This window comes from Perissodus microlepis, chromosome 16 (assembly GCF_051167445.1).
Source record: "Perissodus microlepis isolate ML-2025 ecotype Zambia chromosome 16, ASM5116744v1, whole genome shotgun sequence".
Classification (NCBI taxonomy): Eukaryota; Metazoa; Chordata; class Actinopteri; order Cichliformes; family Cichlidae; genus Perissodus; species Perissodus microlepis.
The window spans coordinates 17,991,667-18,009,066 of record NC_140476.1 but is presented as its reverse complement, the minus strand read 5'-3'; the positions used below and the strand labels follow the sequence as shown (position 1 = coordinate 18,009,066).

General features: G+C 40.1%; 1 protein-coding gene across 2 annotated transcripts; it reads right to left on the bottom strand.

The window, feature by feature from the left end:
• Positions 1–4,392: 4,392 nt before the first annotated feature.
• Positions 4,393–13,974, bottom strand: LOC146370712 (immunoglobulin superfamily member 2-like). Of its 2 annotated transcripts, XM_084908302.1 has the most exons (11): positions 13,702–13,974; positions 12,708–13,082; positions 12,174–12,590; positions 11,641–12,048; positions 10,267–10,632; positions 9,093–9,458; positions 7,539–7,910; positions 7,055–7,438; positions 6,521–6,934; positions 5,654–6,046; positions 4,393–5,558 (listed from the first exon to the last, which is right to left on the bottom strand). In XM_084908302.1, exons 1-11 carry the CDS (start codon positions 13,766–13,768, stop codon positions 5,359–5,361), a joined length of 3,762 nt encoding a protein of 1,253 aa, XP_084764428.1. In that variant the 5' UTR covers positions 13,769–13,974; the 3' UTR covers positions 4,393–5,358. The 2 variants fall into 2 exon arrangements, with proteins under 2 accessions (XP_084764428.1, XP_084764429.1); XM_084908303.1 differs by lacking the exon at positions 4,393–5,558 and having other exon boundaries at positions 5,857–6,023.
• Between the last annotated feature and the right edge of the window lie 3,426 nt (positions 13,975–17,400).

The window sequence follows — 17,400 nt, the reverse complement described above, 5'->3', positions numbered from 1 at the left end:
GATCGCTCCTGTGCATTCCCAAACCCAATAAAAGGATTCGTAGGATACATATCCAATGAAATTGCCAAGCCTGTGGGACTGGACGTGAGAAAACGTACGAAGAAGTGGAAAAACTGGAGGGACAAAAAGGAGTGGGGTTCAAATAGAGAGAAGGGCATCCCAGTCCAGCTCATAAATTGACCATTGCAAGACTTAGCATTAAATATAATAAATCAAAAATAAAACCTGCTGGACATTTTCACCTCTGAATGTAAACTAAATCAACGACTTTGCTTGTTTCCAGCAGGTGATGCAAGTTTTTGACAAATTCAGAGAAAGATCATTTTCCCCAGTCCCCCTGTCCTTGTCACAAAGATTGTACCTTTGTAGCTACTTCCTCTCTGACAATAAATAGAAATACAAAAATAATTTGTAACTTTTAGATTTTTTGGATTAGATTATTCGTCGATTCAGTTAAAAAACGTATTTACATCCATGATCATATTCTTGCATAGGCAGCTTGAGAAATAAAGTAGCTAATTATGCTGCTTAGAACCACTCCATCTAAATTTGGCCCCTTTCTGCAAACTCTGCAAGCTTGAATTTATTTGTTTGAATGATGCTGTATATTAATGACGCAATAGTGCCACCTGGCGGAGAAGATAAAGACATACAGTTTTAACCAGTCCTATTCAAATTGGCAATTCAATAACCAGGCTGCTTGAAAATGGCGGGGAACTTTACTTTTAGATGTAGAAACATGAAGTGATCATAAAATAAAGACAATAACGTTTTCAATTTTTGTCAGTCTCTCCTCTGATTGTTATTTTAAGGATGTTTGAAAAGGCATAGCAGCAGTTTCTACTTTTAAAAACCTTGGCACTGTGGCAGGCTGGCAACCTGTCCAGGGTACACCTCGCCCTGTGGTGCCTGGGAAAGGCTCCAGCCCCACAACTTTCGTGATAGAAACTTATTGTGTTTTCAAGGATAAGCCCCCCAGTACTCCTGTCTACTTTCTTCATCTAGTGACTATTCCCCTTTTGTCTTTGCTAACCGCTTCATTTGAATACTCTCCTGTACTTCCTTATTGCACCACCAAATCTCCTCGTCCTCTTTCCTTCTTGGCAGTTTTCCTCAGCACTTCATTTGTGCTCTCCCAGTTATCTGATAACTTTTTCCTGCAACCCAGAGCGTGTTTCAACTCCTCCCTGTACTCTGTGCAACATTCTTGCTTCTTCATTTCCCACCATTTAATCATTGAAGCTACCTTCATGTGCTTCCTTTTTCAAAATCATCCTACAGATTACTATCTAATCTTTCCTTGCTGCATTCTTACCTGTAAATGCATCATTTCTGTTACTGTTACACGAGGGGAGAACTTAATCTAAGGATGGCAAATCAACAACTGTTTGTTTGTTTGTTTTCAGCATTCTCATTCCATTCATTTTGTTAGCGCTGCTTTGTAATTCATCATGATGTTACTGCATACATGATGTTACTGAACATGTCATAATTAAATTGAGATACCTGAATTGAGTTGAATAAAATTGATCAGAGTTTTAACAATAGCTGAAAGCTAAAGCTTAACCCCCCACCCCCTGCTGTGGAGGAATGTTTTTCTTCAGATTGATTATTTTTACTTTTGATATTATATACACAATTTTCTAGCGAAGTGATGAGTTTTAATATTACTTTTGTGCCAGCCCCTTTGTGGAACAGCACATAGTTTGTTAGCTAATTAAAAACATGAGTTGTAGTGCCTTACATATGAGAAAGGCTGAGAGCGGAGCATCATTTCTGTTGACTTGGGAGGAGGATGTGCGAGTGAAGACATCACCTTATTGGTACAGCTGTCTTTGTCACAGGTAAGACAGCCATCCAATCTGGTAGCATGGCATAAATACAAATCCCCCATTCACTTTCTAGCTTCATACTCATGATCCTGTCTGATACTCTTAACCTCCACAACACCATGAGTACACTCTTCCTTCAAGAATATCCTACCCTATTTATTTTCCTATCTGCACTATGGTAGAACACTTTGAATCCCTCTTCACTGTGCCTGGTTTTGCTTCCCTGCCACCCAATCTTCTGCACACAGAATAGCTTCCTCCCTTCTCTTAATTATATTAGCCAGGTCTCTATCTCTATACCAGTCATATACCCCACATTTAAATTCCTTAATCGGGGCTCCAGCCAATCTGGTATGGAAATCTCATTTTGATGATCCACATGTTTGATTTGGCAAAACCTTTTTTGTCAGATGCCTTTTCCATACTCAGCCCCCTCACCCACTGTTTATCTGGACTGTTTATATGGACTATCGTTGCCAAGTGCTGGCTCAAAGAGAGTGTTCTGATTGTTGGGGTTTTCTGTGTATTATTGTTTTAAAAAGAAATGATCATTTATCTGGCTCATTTGTAATTTTTTGCATGTGTGTGTGTTTTACAGGACAGAAATTATTTCATTCAAACGCCAAATCTTATCCAACTACTGGGAGAGTAAATCTGTTGTGGAGACATTTTACCAAAAATGTCCCCATGGTGTTGCTAGAGAGGTCACAGGATCAACAAAAGTAAAAGTGAAAATAAAATACATTGTGTCACCGTGCCATTCAGGTATGCTGATAAACTAGATACTGTAGAGTATAACTGTTGAGTGTACAACTGCCAGTTTGTCATGTAAACAAGTATGAACAGAGACTGGTTTTTGTAAGAGTAGTGTTCTTGCCAGACACTGGATGCCTACTGCTATTAAATCACTGATTTCACTACAGCATTTGTGTGTTTTAAGTTCACAGCAGTGCTGTTCCTGTATTTAGAAAAGTTGTAATAGAAAAATGGCTGCACAATTGTCATAAATCAACTTTCATGGCACATGAAGGCCGGTACATCAATCTGATGTCAAATTAGGTCTGGAATGAGTCTGACAGCAATAACGATAACCAGCTCAATGTGTTCAGTTACATGCAGGCAAAAAGTACAGAAAAGAGAGGGATTGTACTGTAGATGTATGGAAAAATAACGGATGAACTGACTGTTTATAAAAACTCAAATACTGGCATATTAAAGGCAAAGAACATGAAGACGGAGCTCTAATGGCTGCTGCTGTGGATGCAATTTTGCCTCTGCTAGCCTTTACTGCACAGTTACAAGCATTGATTTGCCTCCCAAATTCAGTGTTTCTTTGTTTGCACTGACAAGCATTGCCATGGAAACACAAGGAAGTGAAATTAGACAAAATTTTCGAGGGTAGCTGTACCAAGAAGCCCAGTCCACCAGGCTGTGAAAGGATGATAAAACCCAAGACCAAAGGCAGCACAACACCATCTCTCTGGGGCTGAGAGAACTACAGTCTGCCATAAAGTTCCTGAGTGTTCTTTCAGTCTCTCACATCTTTCAGAGAAACAATGCAAGTTTTACCTCAACTTGTACACAATCAGCACACATGAGCCTCCCTCAGTATGAGAGTAATCTGATGTCTATGGCTGTTCCCTCAAAAGCAAAAGCAAAAAGTAGTTTCTATTCCATTTTCTTACACAGGTGGAGTGTTAAAGATTTATAGAGCTGATGAAGGGAAAAAAATTGAGTCAGGAAAGAGGAGGAGAGAAAGAAGGAGAGTGTGAGACAGATGGAGGAAAAGCATTAAAATTTTGATTGGATTTATACAGTTTTGTGCCAGTGCAGCAACCATACAACCAAGGCAAATAACAGCAGACACTCAGAATCTCACTAGTACTTATACAAAAATATATGAGAATATATATACAGTGCATTGCAGTCTGAGTATTTGCAGAGCAACACATTTTATTTTGGTATGTTAGTTTATCAAAGTGCTGATTTTATTCTTCAAAAGTATTCGTATTTGCACTGAAAGTAAGCCGGTAGAGCTATTTCATAGACTGTTATTGGCCAGAGATCACCAACAGGCAGACTGCGGTCTTGATCTGGACCCACAAGCTGCCCTATACAGACCCGGACCTACAGCCAAAACAGAAGGTTATGATCTAGGTTCAGTGGCTGAAGAAATGCACAGACCAACTTGATGCGAGTTAAGCCATCCCACGTGATACCAGTCAGCCAATCAACTCAGTGCATTCCAGGTGGTAAACACTGACTCTACAGTGCAGACAGAATGAGTAAGGTACACATGAAAAGACAGTAGACAGAAGTGATGTAAAAAGAAGAAAGGAGAAATACAATGACTGCAATGGGTAATGTTAAAAAAGATACAGGTGACACGAAGAAAGGAAAGAAAGAATAAGGAACAAATGGTGCTCTGCCATTAGAAAAGTAGAGTGAAAATAGACCAATGAGTAAATGCTGGGGCTCTCCTGATGCATTTTGTTAATCTCGAAGACGATGTGGACCCGAAAGAGCAGTTTGTATGAGATGACCCTTCCACTTTTAGTGCCCCTGTGCATTTCAACTATATTTGGCTCCACACAAAAGCGAGGCAGTTTTCTTCACAGTTAACATAATCAAAACTAGATATAGTTCTCAATTCATCAATGAGCACTTCCTCATGTGTATGAGGATGGCCCTGATTACATTCAAGGCTTACAGGACTAAGATTTACACCAATGTACAGTGATTTGTATGTAATTTTAGAGGACTCACAGTCGTGTGCTCCAATCCACACACAAATACAAAGCAATCTGACCACATGTTAAACTGTTTTACAAATGAGTACATCAAAACCTAAATAAATACTCATCATTCACACACAATTTAAGTTCTGCTCACAAATGGATAATTTTCTCTATAAAAACCCTTTCTGTGCATACAAATGTCTGAAACTACACGTAACACCTCTCCTCGCTCACAAAACCTTGAATACATGTGCACCACTCACCTGGTACTCACAGATGATATTGCACGCCCACGTGGGGTTTTCAAGCAAATTTTATGCTGTCAACTTTGCACAGATCCACAAATGTAAGCTGCCTGTATAGATGCTTTTTGTTTGCTTATTTCAAATAAAGTGGACACTTGTAAAGTCAGAAAGTAAAAGAACAGTAAAGTAAATGTAAAAGTTTATTTATGTAGCATATTTTACAGACAGATGTCACAAAGTGCTTCACAAGAGAGGTATCAAAAACACAATACAGTCACAAATACATCATAAAAGCCCTGGTTTAATTAAAAGATTTTCAAAATAAAAATGTCTTTAGCTGCTTTTTGAAGGTCTCCACCGAGTCCAAACGCTGTACAGATAGAGGAAGTGCATTCAACAGTCTGGGTGCAACAGCTTGGAAAGATCAGTCCCCTCGAGTTCTGAAACAAGTGTGGGGGACCACTTGTCTAAAACTAGGTGGAGTCCAACTGAAAACTTTTGCATGTGTGCGTTTAAAAAAAAACAAAAAAAAGTTTCTGCTGTTCAGTCATCTCCACTTCGATTGGTGTTCATAGGCACTGATTCACCCCACAGAGATGGCCCTGACTTGTTTCCCAGTGAGCCTTTACTTCTGCACATCGTGACTACGAGTAGCAATAGGACTAAAACTAAGACGATGAGAATTACAATAGCTATTATTATATAAGTCCTTGTGCTACATTCAGAATCGGCATTAGCATCACCTGCAAAGACGAAGACAAAGAAAGGTATTTCCACATCTTTTGATATTTACTGAGAAAAATGACGTGTTAAGAGAAGTGTGTCAAGACATGCCTACCTTCCGTGAGAACACTGACATTGAAATGCCCTGACTTTTCCACTGCAACTTTTCTCCACCCACGAGACAGAGAAGGCAGCCACTCCTCTACCTCACAGAAATACAGGCCACTATTTTCAGGACCAGGGTTCAAGAACGTGAGGCTGAATTGGCTGGGGTCAGGGTGGTCGTATCTCAGGCGAACATTCTCCCCAAACCTGTCCTGTAGAGTCGAGTTTCTGTAGACTGTGAATATGGGGCGCTGTTTCGTTTCTATTTCTTTCTGCCAAAACCATGTGACCTGGAACTTGGATTCATGGCTGGATTGTTTGTTGATGTTACAGGGGATAGTCAAATCCTGGTTTCTGCTTGTATTCATCTCTGCTTCCTCCTTTGGAATAGAGAGATTGTTTTCTGTGAATACGCACAAGGATAAAACTTTTGTTTAACAAGGTATCAGTAAGACCTGATAATTCCATTTCTTGAGAAACTTGATGTAAACCCTTTCAAAATGTTTTTGTCCAGTTGTTTTATAAATGTATTCTCACCTTACCAAATATTTAATTCTAACTTTCAGACACTTCACAGTATAGACACAGTTCTGATCAAATCACCAATGATTTACTAATGTCAGCTGTCTATAGGCTCTTAAACATACTTGTGCTCCTTGATCTGAACTCTTCTTTCGATATAATCTCTCATTACAAATAAAGAGATTAGAATGAGTTAGTAATGTTACCTTGGGTGTTAAAGACTTATAGGGCTAATGAAGGAAAAAAAATCAGGAAAAGTCAGGAAAGAGGAGGAGAAAAACATCCATGCAAACATAAGCTACAACATTAAGAACATTAACATTCCAACAGAACACTTCTAAAAGTGTGATCATACCTGTTACTATTACACTGAGTTTGATAGCACCACCACTGTCTGAGGCCTTCAGCTGCCAGTGAGCTTCATTATCCAGCTGGTATTGATCCACTTGGCACCAGTAGGTTCCACTATCCTCTTCATGGGCTTTCTGAATACTTAGGTAAAAGCTTTTCTGAGTGGGTCTGGACAGGCGTAGCCGCTCCTGCAGGCCTCTGATGTCTTTGTTGTCTGGGTAACTCACTAGGCCGGTGTGATCAAGCTCCACCAGGGAGGCTTTCTTCAAAGAAGAACTGTGTGCAGCATAATGCCAAATGACTCGATAGAAAACCGAAGAACCAGAAGCTCCTGAGGTGATGCTACAGTTGAGCTTGACTTCTTCTCCTTCTTTGGCAGTCAGCTGCTGCTCTTTCTTATCTAAACGAAGATTGGGGGCTAGAAAATAGAAATAAGAAGATGAAGTTATATATTTCTAAATGGCATGTTTCATTTATTTTTGTGCTTATTGTATATGGCATGTGAAGTAATAAAGTAATGAAAAATAAATGTATTCACCAGGCTCAGTAATTGTTAGCACTGTGCTTTTGGACACTGTTGAGAGCAGATACCATTCACCACGAGGATCTTGAAGCCACTCGCCCACTTTGCATGTATATAAACCTTTATCTGAGATTCGAGCTTGCCGAATAATCAGTTCAAAAGTGGGTCCTTTGCTGCGCCTCATGCTGATTCGCTGACGCAGGTCCACCTGGGATTCCGTTACTATGGAATTCCGGTCCAAGCTTACAATGGTCTTATTTCCTGCATTTTCCTCATGCAGCCAGGTGATAGAATAGAGTGATGATTCTGACGTTTTTCTGATGATGGAGCATGTTATTGTTATGTCAGTGCTTATAGTTCTTGTCAACGCAGGACTAGGTGAGACATCAAGTCTGCTTACTAGAAAAGGAGACAATATTTTCATTATTTTCTGAGGAAACAGGGAACAAATGACTCTTTCTATTTAATGACGCCCCAAAATGGCTGCAGCTGTCAGTACCTGGGTTGTTTACTATCACAGAAAGCTGATTGGATGCTTTCAACTCCTTGTGTACATTCTTCAGTAAGACAGACACATTACACTGGTAGCTTCCTCCTTCTCTGTGGCTGGTACCAATGACCAGCAGATAGTACATGACTTCAGTTTTTCTGCTTTCTACTCGTAGCTGGTAGTGGTTCTGATCTGCAGACCAACTGATGGTGCCATCAGGGGAAAGTCTCAGGATGGTGTCTGGTGTTTTAGCCTCACGTTGCATGCTCCAAGTCACTGTTACTGGCATGTGTGGCCCTCTGACCCGGCACATCAACTCCAATTTTTCTCCAACAGTCACCCGAGTCTTGCGACTGATTAGAGACACTCCCATCAGCGTGTCTGACACAAAAATCCAAAATAGTCAGTGACAGCAAGTAAGAAAGGAGAAGCTGGTGATCAAGCAATCATTAGTGTTGAAAGCAAAAAAAAAAAATCATGCATCATTTCATCTTTTAAAAAAGAAAAGGTTAGCTTAATTATAAAAATGAATACACAAAAATGACTTTCATCCAATATGCGTCATGACATCTATGTCTCAAGCTTATAAATGTATGCATTAGCCAGCTTTAGCCATATATTTACGCAGCTACGTGTCATTTTTTAAAAACTGTAAACTAACCCTGAACCACATTTGCCCTAAAACAAAATATTCAGTCAAACACAAATATTCTAAGGATAGCTTTTTTTCCCCGAAAGCCTGGCTTGGCTAAAAAAAACATTTGGTTTGTTAATGCAGCGGTCCCCAACCCCTGGGCCACGGACCGGTACCGGTGCGTGAGTCATTTGGTACCGGGCCGCGAGAATTGAGGTTCGGGTGTGAAATGTATGGTTTTCAGGGTTTTTAGCGGTTTTTAGCATTATTTTGTTATCGTTTTTTTCGTTAACTTGGTTTTCCTGGATTTTTTCACATGTGTTATGAATACATCTTCTTTTTTCGGTACCGGTACTAGTTTTATTTTGTTGTATTTAGCTGCGACTCCTTAAAGGCCGGTCCGTGAAAATATTGTCGGGCACAAACCGGTCCGTGGCGCAAGAAAGGTTGGGGACCGCTGTGTTAATATGTAACCTACCTGCTGAGTGTTAATGTCTCCTGTCATATAGTTATGAAAATGCAAAGAAATTAAAATAATTCCTTTTACCATCCTGCCTATTAGTCTCAGCATTGTTTGCCTATTATAACCACTACCTTCCTTTTCACATATGCTGCTCACTGTTGCCTCTACAACTTATATCTCCAAACAAACAGCTAATCCTGAGCTGCGCATGTGATATACTCATTTGTAATTCTGTCCATCTTCAAGATGCAATGAAAACCTTAGCATCGTCAAGGCTTTTCTGTTTTGACAGAGCCAACAAATTATACTTCATAGAAAGTTAAACTTCCCAAAGTGGTTTTAGAAAAGCTCAATTAACCTTTAAAACAAATCACACCACTCAATAAGAACAAACACCTGTTACAATGAAGGTAATATCATATGTCTTGAATAGTTTGCACTACACAAACACACAGACACATCTTACCTATAGAAATCACTGTCACGGTGGTAGTTTGTGTCTGGTTGTGAGTCTTGCCATTAGTTATGCGCTCAGACACAGCACACTGGTACACTCCTGAATCAGACAGTGTGACCTCATCAAGCACTAAGGTGAAGTTGTCAGTAGCTGGACGCATCACCCTCACTTTGCGACTCACAAACTCCTCTGCTATCTCTGTAACACCCTCCTCATTTATACTGATGATCTCGGTGAACGTGGCCGTTGGTGTTGATTTGTGTTCCCAGGTGACAGAGAGCTGACCTTGAACCCCATCCACTTTACAGGAAAGATGCAGCCCGCCTCCTTCGGCCACATTTACAGCCTGCTGCATTTTGACTGTCAGCCTGTTTTCTGTGAAGAGATGAGGCAAGAGACAGATAGTACTGCTGTGTTTGAGAAGACGAAATAATTTCCCTAACAGTAAAGAAAATAGAAACAAAAATATGCAACCTAACACTTTGTTTAAGCCTTAATACCAACAGATTCAAATCAACAATGTAAAAAGGAAAGTGAAATAAACCCCGAATAACTGAGTGTGTGTGTTCACTATGACAAACCCTGAGGCTGAAATGCTACAACAAATAATATTCAGTCAAACATTCTTAAGACAGTTTTGTTTTCTGAAAGTCGCGCTTGCAATTCAGCTAAGAAACACACAAAACAAAACAACTTTTGCTTTTTGTTAATAACTGTGCAATCTCATTGTTGAGTGTTGAAATGTGGAAATCTAAAATTTTGACTTATGATGATACAAAGAGTAAATCCACTAAATAACATGATTTTGCTTTGTAGACGTATTCCATCTAGATTTCCTGTGGGTTAATGTAAAGTTTGATTTAATGTTGTTCAGTAAACAAAAGAAGGACTCCCAAAGTATTACATTGAGACTCTCAATATCAGTATGTTTTGGATATTTGCCTGCCATTTTCTTGTAATATGTCACTACGGATTAAAGTGTTTAATGAATATATCTGCAAGTAAACAGCTAATTACTCAAACTGACCAAAATCCATATATTTACTTTGTTATTCCTTCTGTAATATTTGAAGTGTAGTTTAACAAAGAAGTGTTAGAATTTATGATAGAAACACCTGTTACAATGAAGGTAATATCATATCTTACATAGTTTGTACTACACAAACACACAGACACATCTTACCTATAGAAATCACTGTCACAGTGGTAGTTTGTGCCTGGTTGTGAGTCTTGCTGTTAGGTTTGCGCTCAGACACAGCACACCGGTACACTCCTGAATCAGACAGTGTGACCTCATCAAGCTCTAAGGTGAAGTTGTGAGTAGCTGGACGCATCACCATCAGTTTGCGACTCATGAACTCCTCTGCTATCTCTGTAACACCCTCCTGACTTATACTGATGATCTTGGTGAACGAGGCCATTCGTGCTGATTTGAGTTGCCAGGTGACAGAGAGTTGACCTTGAACCCCATCCACTTTACAGGAGAGATGCAGCCCGCCCCCTTCGGTGACATTTCCTGCCTGCTGCATTTTGATTGACAGCCTGTTTTCTGTGAGGAGATGAGGCGACAGAAAGAGTTAATAACGTTCGATAAAATTAACCTAGTGTATGGGAACTTACAGGTTCCTGGGAGAATCAGCAGTATTGAGAATAATGGGTGTATTAGTGGGAGGTGCTGAGGTAACAAAAGGCTGTGCACCAGGTGTGGTAGGCCTTCGTCTTGTTCAGTGAACGGGGTTGATTAAATACCGGCCTCATCTTTGTGCAGTAAATGTACTATCAGCTAGATGAGTCACTTTAGCAGATTAATTACTAACCTGGGGCTGGATGTTTCTTTTAGAAGTATGTCATAAACTTAAAAAAAAAAATGAAACAAAGCAAGCTGGTGTTAGTGAAGTACCTTTTGAGCCATTTTGTTATTTTATTGATGCAAATTTATGTTAAAGCCCTTCCTCAGGAACCTTAACCTGTAGCTGTGGGGATTTACATGTTTAATTATTGAGCATATTTGTAGCAATGCAGTCGTGTATGATGTGTTAATGCTATGCGTGATTCTAATTATTCCTTGCTTCTGTTTCGAATTCCAGTCACGTGCCAATTATTATCCACTGGAGTTTTTAAATGGTTTCTATTTTAATTTTTTTGTTTTAGATATTGTGTTAGTGATTTTAACCCTGGTCCTGCTGTTATATTTAAGGTTTCCTGGTAGCAGCTGGTGTATTCACTGGAAGTGGTCAGGTGTTAGGTCGGACCTGGTGAGGTGATGGAATTGAGTGTAGTGGGTTTTGGAGTGTGATAACTGAGTTAATAAGTAATAATTTTAATAGTGCTTCACACTGTGCCACAACCTCTGTGTGTGCCCTTGTCAAGTGAATTTTAGTAGGACCAGTGGATGTAGTCAATGAAGCTACTTATAACAACAGTTGAAGTGGATATTTTGACTGCAGGGTTTATCACAACTTCTTCACTCCTCTCTTTGGGAGCACACAAACAATGTAAAGGTACACTGACTTAAACCCCTGAATAACTGAGTGTGTATGTGTTCACTTTGACACACCTGTGGCTGAGATGCTGACCCGCTGTGAGCTGGAGTCTTTGGGTTCTCCTTCAATAAAAGCATCATCTTGGCCTCTCTCTTGAGGCCAGACTGTACAGATATACTCTCCCTGGTCCTCAGTTCTCACAGGCTTTAAGATGAGACGGTAATTTCTGTTCCCAGTCCGGGCGGCTCTGAGCTCTCCATTTTTCTGTCGAACACTGTACTCCGGTGCCACAGTGAGAACGCCTGTGGGACCAATGCGGGCCAGCTCCACACTTCCCTTGAGCCATGCTACAGAGAAGAATCTTTTCTCCACGTCCTGTGTGTTTATATTACAGGACAGCATCAGCTCCTGCCCCTCCTGCAGCGCTGCTGGCTGTGCTGAGATGTCCACTGCCAGAGACGGAGACGATGGCTCTACCACCTCTAATCAAGATAAAAAATGAAAACAGTGAGACATCCACACAGGTGTCTATAGGATAAGTAAATTTAATGTGCTGACCAATATCAAGATGTGTTATAAATATAGCACGACTGAGTAAAATTCCCACCTGTGGCTTTGACTGTCAGGGTCATTTCTTCTGCATTCTTCTGTATGATGATGTACCAGGAGCCATCAGGATCTTGGATCCACTCCTGAGCCTGGCAGTAGATCCTACCTTGGTCTGATGGCTCAACCTCAGCCATCTTTAGGCTGTACGAGGCCTCTCCCCATTTATCTAAGCGTATGAGACCTGCTTGGTAACGCCTTTCAAACCCCTGGCCTGGCCTCAGTGTAAAATCTCTATTCAGAGAAATGATAGGCTGAGCGTCCGCCTGTCCATCTTTATGGAGATACCAGGCAACAGACAGATGGGTGTGCTGGCTGGTGCTGCTAGAGGCCAGACATGTTAAAGTCAGAGCTTCACCCTCGTTTAAGCTCAGTGGTGTGGAAGCAGATGATGAGACACTCAGGGAGTCTTCAATCACTATGAAACCACATCAGACAAATGAAAAGTCGTGAATGCTCTGACATCATCTGTATCGTACCTACATGAAGACACATTCAAGCGTTATGACTGAAAATCAGGATGGCGATTGATTACCTTTAACGACTGTCTTAGCAGAATACTCTCCATCATAAGCACCTTCTAAGTTGACTGCAGTACATTCATATTCCCCTTCATCAGTTTTCTGCAGGCTTTTTATCTCGAAGCGGACTGAGTTTGGTGAGAGACGTTTCAAAGCAATTTCATTTTTTCTCACACGGGTTAGGTGAGAAGAATATCCAAAATGATCTTCATGTGAACTGATGATTTGGATCTCAAAGTTTGGGTTTGAAGGCTTCGTCATACGGAATTCAAAATGTTTGTCAGTGTTTTCACTTCTGAAGCCACTCACACTGCAGGTGATGTAGAGGGGAGAGCCTAACACACGATACAGAGGCCCAGCTTGTGCTTCAGTTTTCACTCTGGCCTCTCCTGAGTAAAGCAGAGACAAAACACAAATGAAGTCATCTGAATCCTGAAACATTGAAGTTTCATTCATATATTTACAAATATCTAACATATACTGTAGGTTATGGCACACTGCATGAATTGTGCATAGAACATCCATTGATATACAGGTGCACACAATGTTTTCAGAAAGATTTTGACATTTTTTATTTTTTGAGGTCTTATTTCCCTGTGGAAATATGTTTGTATGACATTTATGATTAAAAGAAAATGTTTGCAAGTTTTGTCAGATATCACCTGTAACGGTGTGGCCTGTTGGCTCGATTGGCTTTATTTATTTCATGCAGGAATATATTTTTCCCCACAGAAAGCAAACATTACTACTTTGTCATAAAAGTGATCCGTGAAAAGTGAAAATAATTTGGAGGAGCTAATTTTCTGTAGCAACTAAACTGATATTAAACTACGGAGACCAAAAAAGAATTAACATTTATCAGTCAGTGAGTTTACTCTGAGGTTTCTGCTAAATATAATTTCATAAAATGTGAAAAAACATTTACAGACAACACAAACAACATCTTGGGTTTATCTGAGACATTAAAATTAATATTATGGAACTACAGAAATTCACTGTACTACTTACCACAATATAAAAGTTGACCCAAGCAGAGAATCACACCCGCCCTCCATAGAGAGAGCACGAAACTCATCGTGAGCGTTCAACTTCAGGCTCAACAGTGTACGTCGGCTGCGATCAAGCCCTTGGCTAATGTGTACTGTGTGATCTCTCTGTGCCTTTTCATGCCTCGATTCGCCTGCGCTTCAGGTACGTTACGAACCTCTGTGAAAGCTTAAATGGGAACATAATGACGTGCAATTTCTTGGAAATGTTATTCCGCGTCCCGCTGAGGGAGACGGCTACTATTGTGATTGGCCTGTTCAGACTGCTCCTGTGCATTTCCGGTGTTCTGACAAAACGTCCTACTTTGGCAAAACGTCCTACCGTAAGTAGTTTATGCACATTTCTGCTGTCACAGAGTCATTCCAGCACAAATGTAAGTAGGTATGACGGTTTGACACTTAACTTTGCCCATCAGAGTATGCTTGTAGCTCATAATTATAAAGCCAGGACGGTTTGCCACTTCATTTTAGTCGTTAAAGTCTGCTTGTAGGTCACATTCACAAAGGTAGCATGGTTTGGCACGTAATTTTACCTGTCAGAGTATGTGTCTAGCTGTTATTAACAAAGGTAAGATAATTGGCCACTGAATTCTAGCTGTAAAATTATGCTTCTAGCTCATATTCACAAAGGTAGGATTGTTCGCCACTTAATTTTAGCTGTTAAAGTATGCTTGTACGTCACATTTACAAAGGTAGGATGGTTCGGCACTGAATTTCGTGTTGTGCGCATGCGTAGAAACAACGGGTAGGATGGATTCCCAGAACACCTGGCCTCGTACATGTCAGTGAATTCCTGTCAGGAAATTGCCAAACAGTGTACGAAGAAGTGGAAAAACTGGAACGATAACTGGGCTTCTTTTTTTTTCTTGCTTCCCCAAAACGAGTGGGGAGAGAGAAGGGCAAAACTGACCACCGCTAGACATTACAAATACATGTCTTAAAAATAAAACCTGCTAGACAGCAAGTCGCTTCCACCTCTGAATTCGTGCAAACGAAACTCATGTCTTTGCGCGTTCCCAGCAGGTAATGCACGTTTTTGACATTGACATTTACATCCTTGATCAGATTTTTGCATAGGCAGCTTGAGATAAAGTAGTTAATTATGCTGCTTAGGACCACCCCATCTAAATTCGGCCACTTACTGCAAACTTTGCAAGCTTGAATGTGGTTGTTTGAATGATGCTGTATATTAATGAGGCAATAATACCACCTAGTGGAGAACATAAAGACGTACAGTTTATCCAGTCATATTCAAATCGGCATTTTAATTTGCAGACTGCTTAAAAATAGTTGGGGACTTTATTTTTAAATGTTCATAAAATTAACAAAATAACGTTTTATGTGTTTGTCATTCTCTACCATGATGCCATAAAAAATATTCTTAGGTATGTTCAAAAAAGGCATAAAGAGCTTCACAGCAGCAGTTTCTACTCTTAAAAAGCTTGGCACTGTTGCAGACTGGTGGCCTGTCCAGGGTACACCTCGCCCTGTGGTGGCTGGGAAAGGCTCCAGCCCCTCCAGGACCCTGAATTGGACATGCAGATGAGAATGAATGGATGTATTCAACAGAAATGCTAAGGAAGTATTTTAGGTAGGAGACTGTATTAGTCCTTAAACAAAATACACATTTGTGAGACAAATACAGAGTAGTAGTATGAGTAAAAGTAGTAGTACGGGGAAAAAACATGTTATGAAGTGAGTATCAATCAGAAAACATCCATCTATCCTTATTACCATATTCACCATATTAAATTCTGGTTAAGAGAAAAGAGACTTGAAATGATGAAAGAAAATGTATTTTAGTGTAAACTGTTCAGGACATGTTCAAGAATAAAAATATTAGAAATTCACTCTGAATGAGACAGAATAGAAACTGCAAACAAAACAGAAATGCTCTGTAGGCTAAACCGTGAAGCTTCTGCAGGCCACATGCCAATCAGTGATGTTTTTAATTAGCAGCAAAAAAAGAAAACCAGCTAGAGATGCAAAGTGTTTTTACCTTTCCCTGCACTGCCATGCTTCGTCCCTGTATGAATCAGCATGGATTATAATCATAACAAAGACAGAAACTAGGGATCTATAGAAGTAATATATGGCACAGATTCCCAATTTATTTACACCTCCTATGGAACAATACATAAATAACACCAGGAGTTTTTTCCCAGTTCAAGTTAGCACATAATTAAGCAGAAGCCTGCTAATAATGGATGAATTGCATGTAGTATCATGTATCACGAAACCTTTTCTTAGCTTCATTAGGACTTTGAGTCTTCTTTTGAGCTATAGACTGAACAATATGATATTCCTACATCTCAATTAGATCATCTCTTTGTCCGAAAGTCCTATTTTGAGACTTACAGTGTTTCACAGACCTGCATGTTTCATTGTCACATCAAGCTGCTGCTCAAAATGCAGGTGAAAGACACACTTACAGAAACATTGAAAGAAATAAGGGTTAAGTTTTCCAGAATTATAGATTTGATTAACCTCTTAAGCCCCAACGCCCCCTGATACGGGGGCAAAAGGCAGGAGATCAGGTAGGCTTGGGGCTTAAGAGGTTAAAGAAAATTGGGGGGATGGAGATCTTGGCTGTGAACCAGAGGCTATGGAATCAGTTTGGAGCCACCCATAAGGACCAGCGAGTTTCCCCGGACATCTTCTGTTCCTTCAGGAAACTGCAGTCACCTTCTATGAGTGCTCACACGCTGTTGTTTTAGCAGACTTAATGTTTAACATGTTTGCAGTCTAAATGTTGGGGAATATTGCTGACATTTATATTTTGGACTAATTGGAATTTCTTTTCTTGCAGTTTTAGGATCTTGAACACTGGAATCTTGAGCTGATGATGGCTCTCGACTCAATATCGAAGGACCACAAAACTCAGTAGCTGTACTGAAGTTAACAACCATCAGATCGTCTTTATTATTATTGCCAACACGATGGAAAAGAAATATTGCATCCTGTTGTTGGAGCTAGATGGAAACCTAGGGGTTCGTCAACATTATCTAGACATTTCACCCAAAAAATGTCCTCATGGTGGTGCTAGAGGAGAGGCCACAGGATCCACAACATTACAAGTGGCACTAATATTCTTCCTGGCACTTTGCCATTTAAGTGTGCTAACCAACCAGACAGGCAGCATGCACAACTGACATATGAAATCTACTCATTGTTTGTGTATGCAGGTACGGACAAACAGAGCCATTGTTTTTGTAAAAGTAGTCTTCTTTCAGTGTCATTTCCCACAAAAAGAAGGGGAAATGTGTAAGCCTACTGCTTTAATATCACTGACCTCTATCATATAAAATTATATAAAATCATATCCTTCAATGCAACATTTGTGCAGTGATTTGCCTCCCAAATTTTGTGGGGGTTTTTGTTTGCCCCGACAGTCATTGCCATGGCAACACAAGCAAGTGAAATTACAGTAACGTTTAGAGGGAGGCTGTACCAAGGAGCCAAGTCCACCACTTTGTAAAATTCAACAAATTCAAAAATTCAAAACAGCACAACAACATCTCTCTGAGGCCGAGAGAACTACAGTCTGCCATAAAGTGCTCTTTTAATCTCTCACATCTTTCAGAGCGACGCTGCAAGTTTTACCTCAACTTGTATTCAAACACCACACAAAAGCCTTCCTTCCTTTCAGCTGTTCACTGAA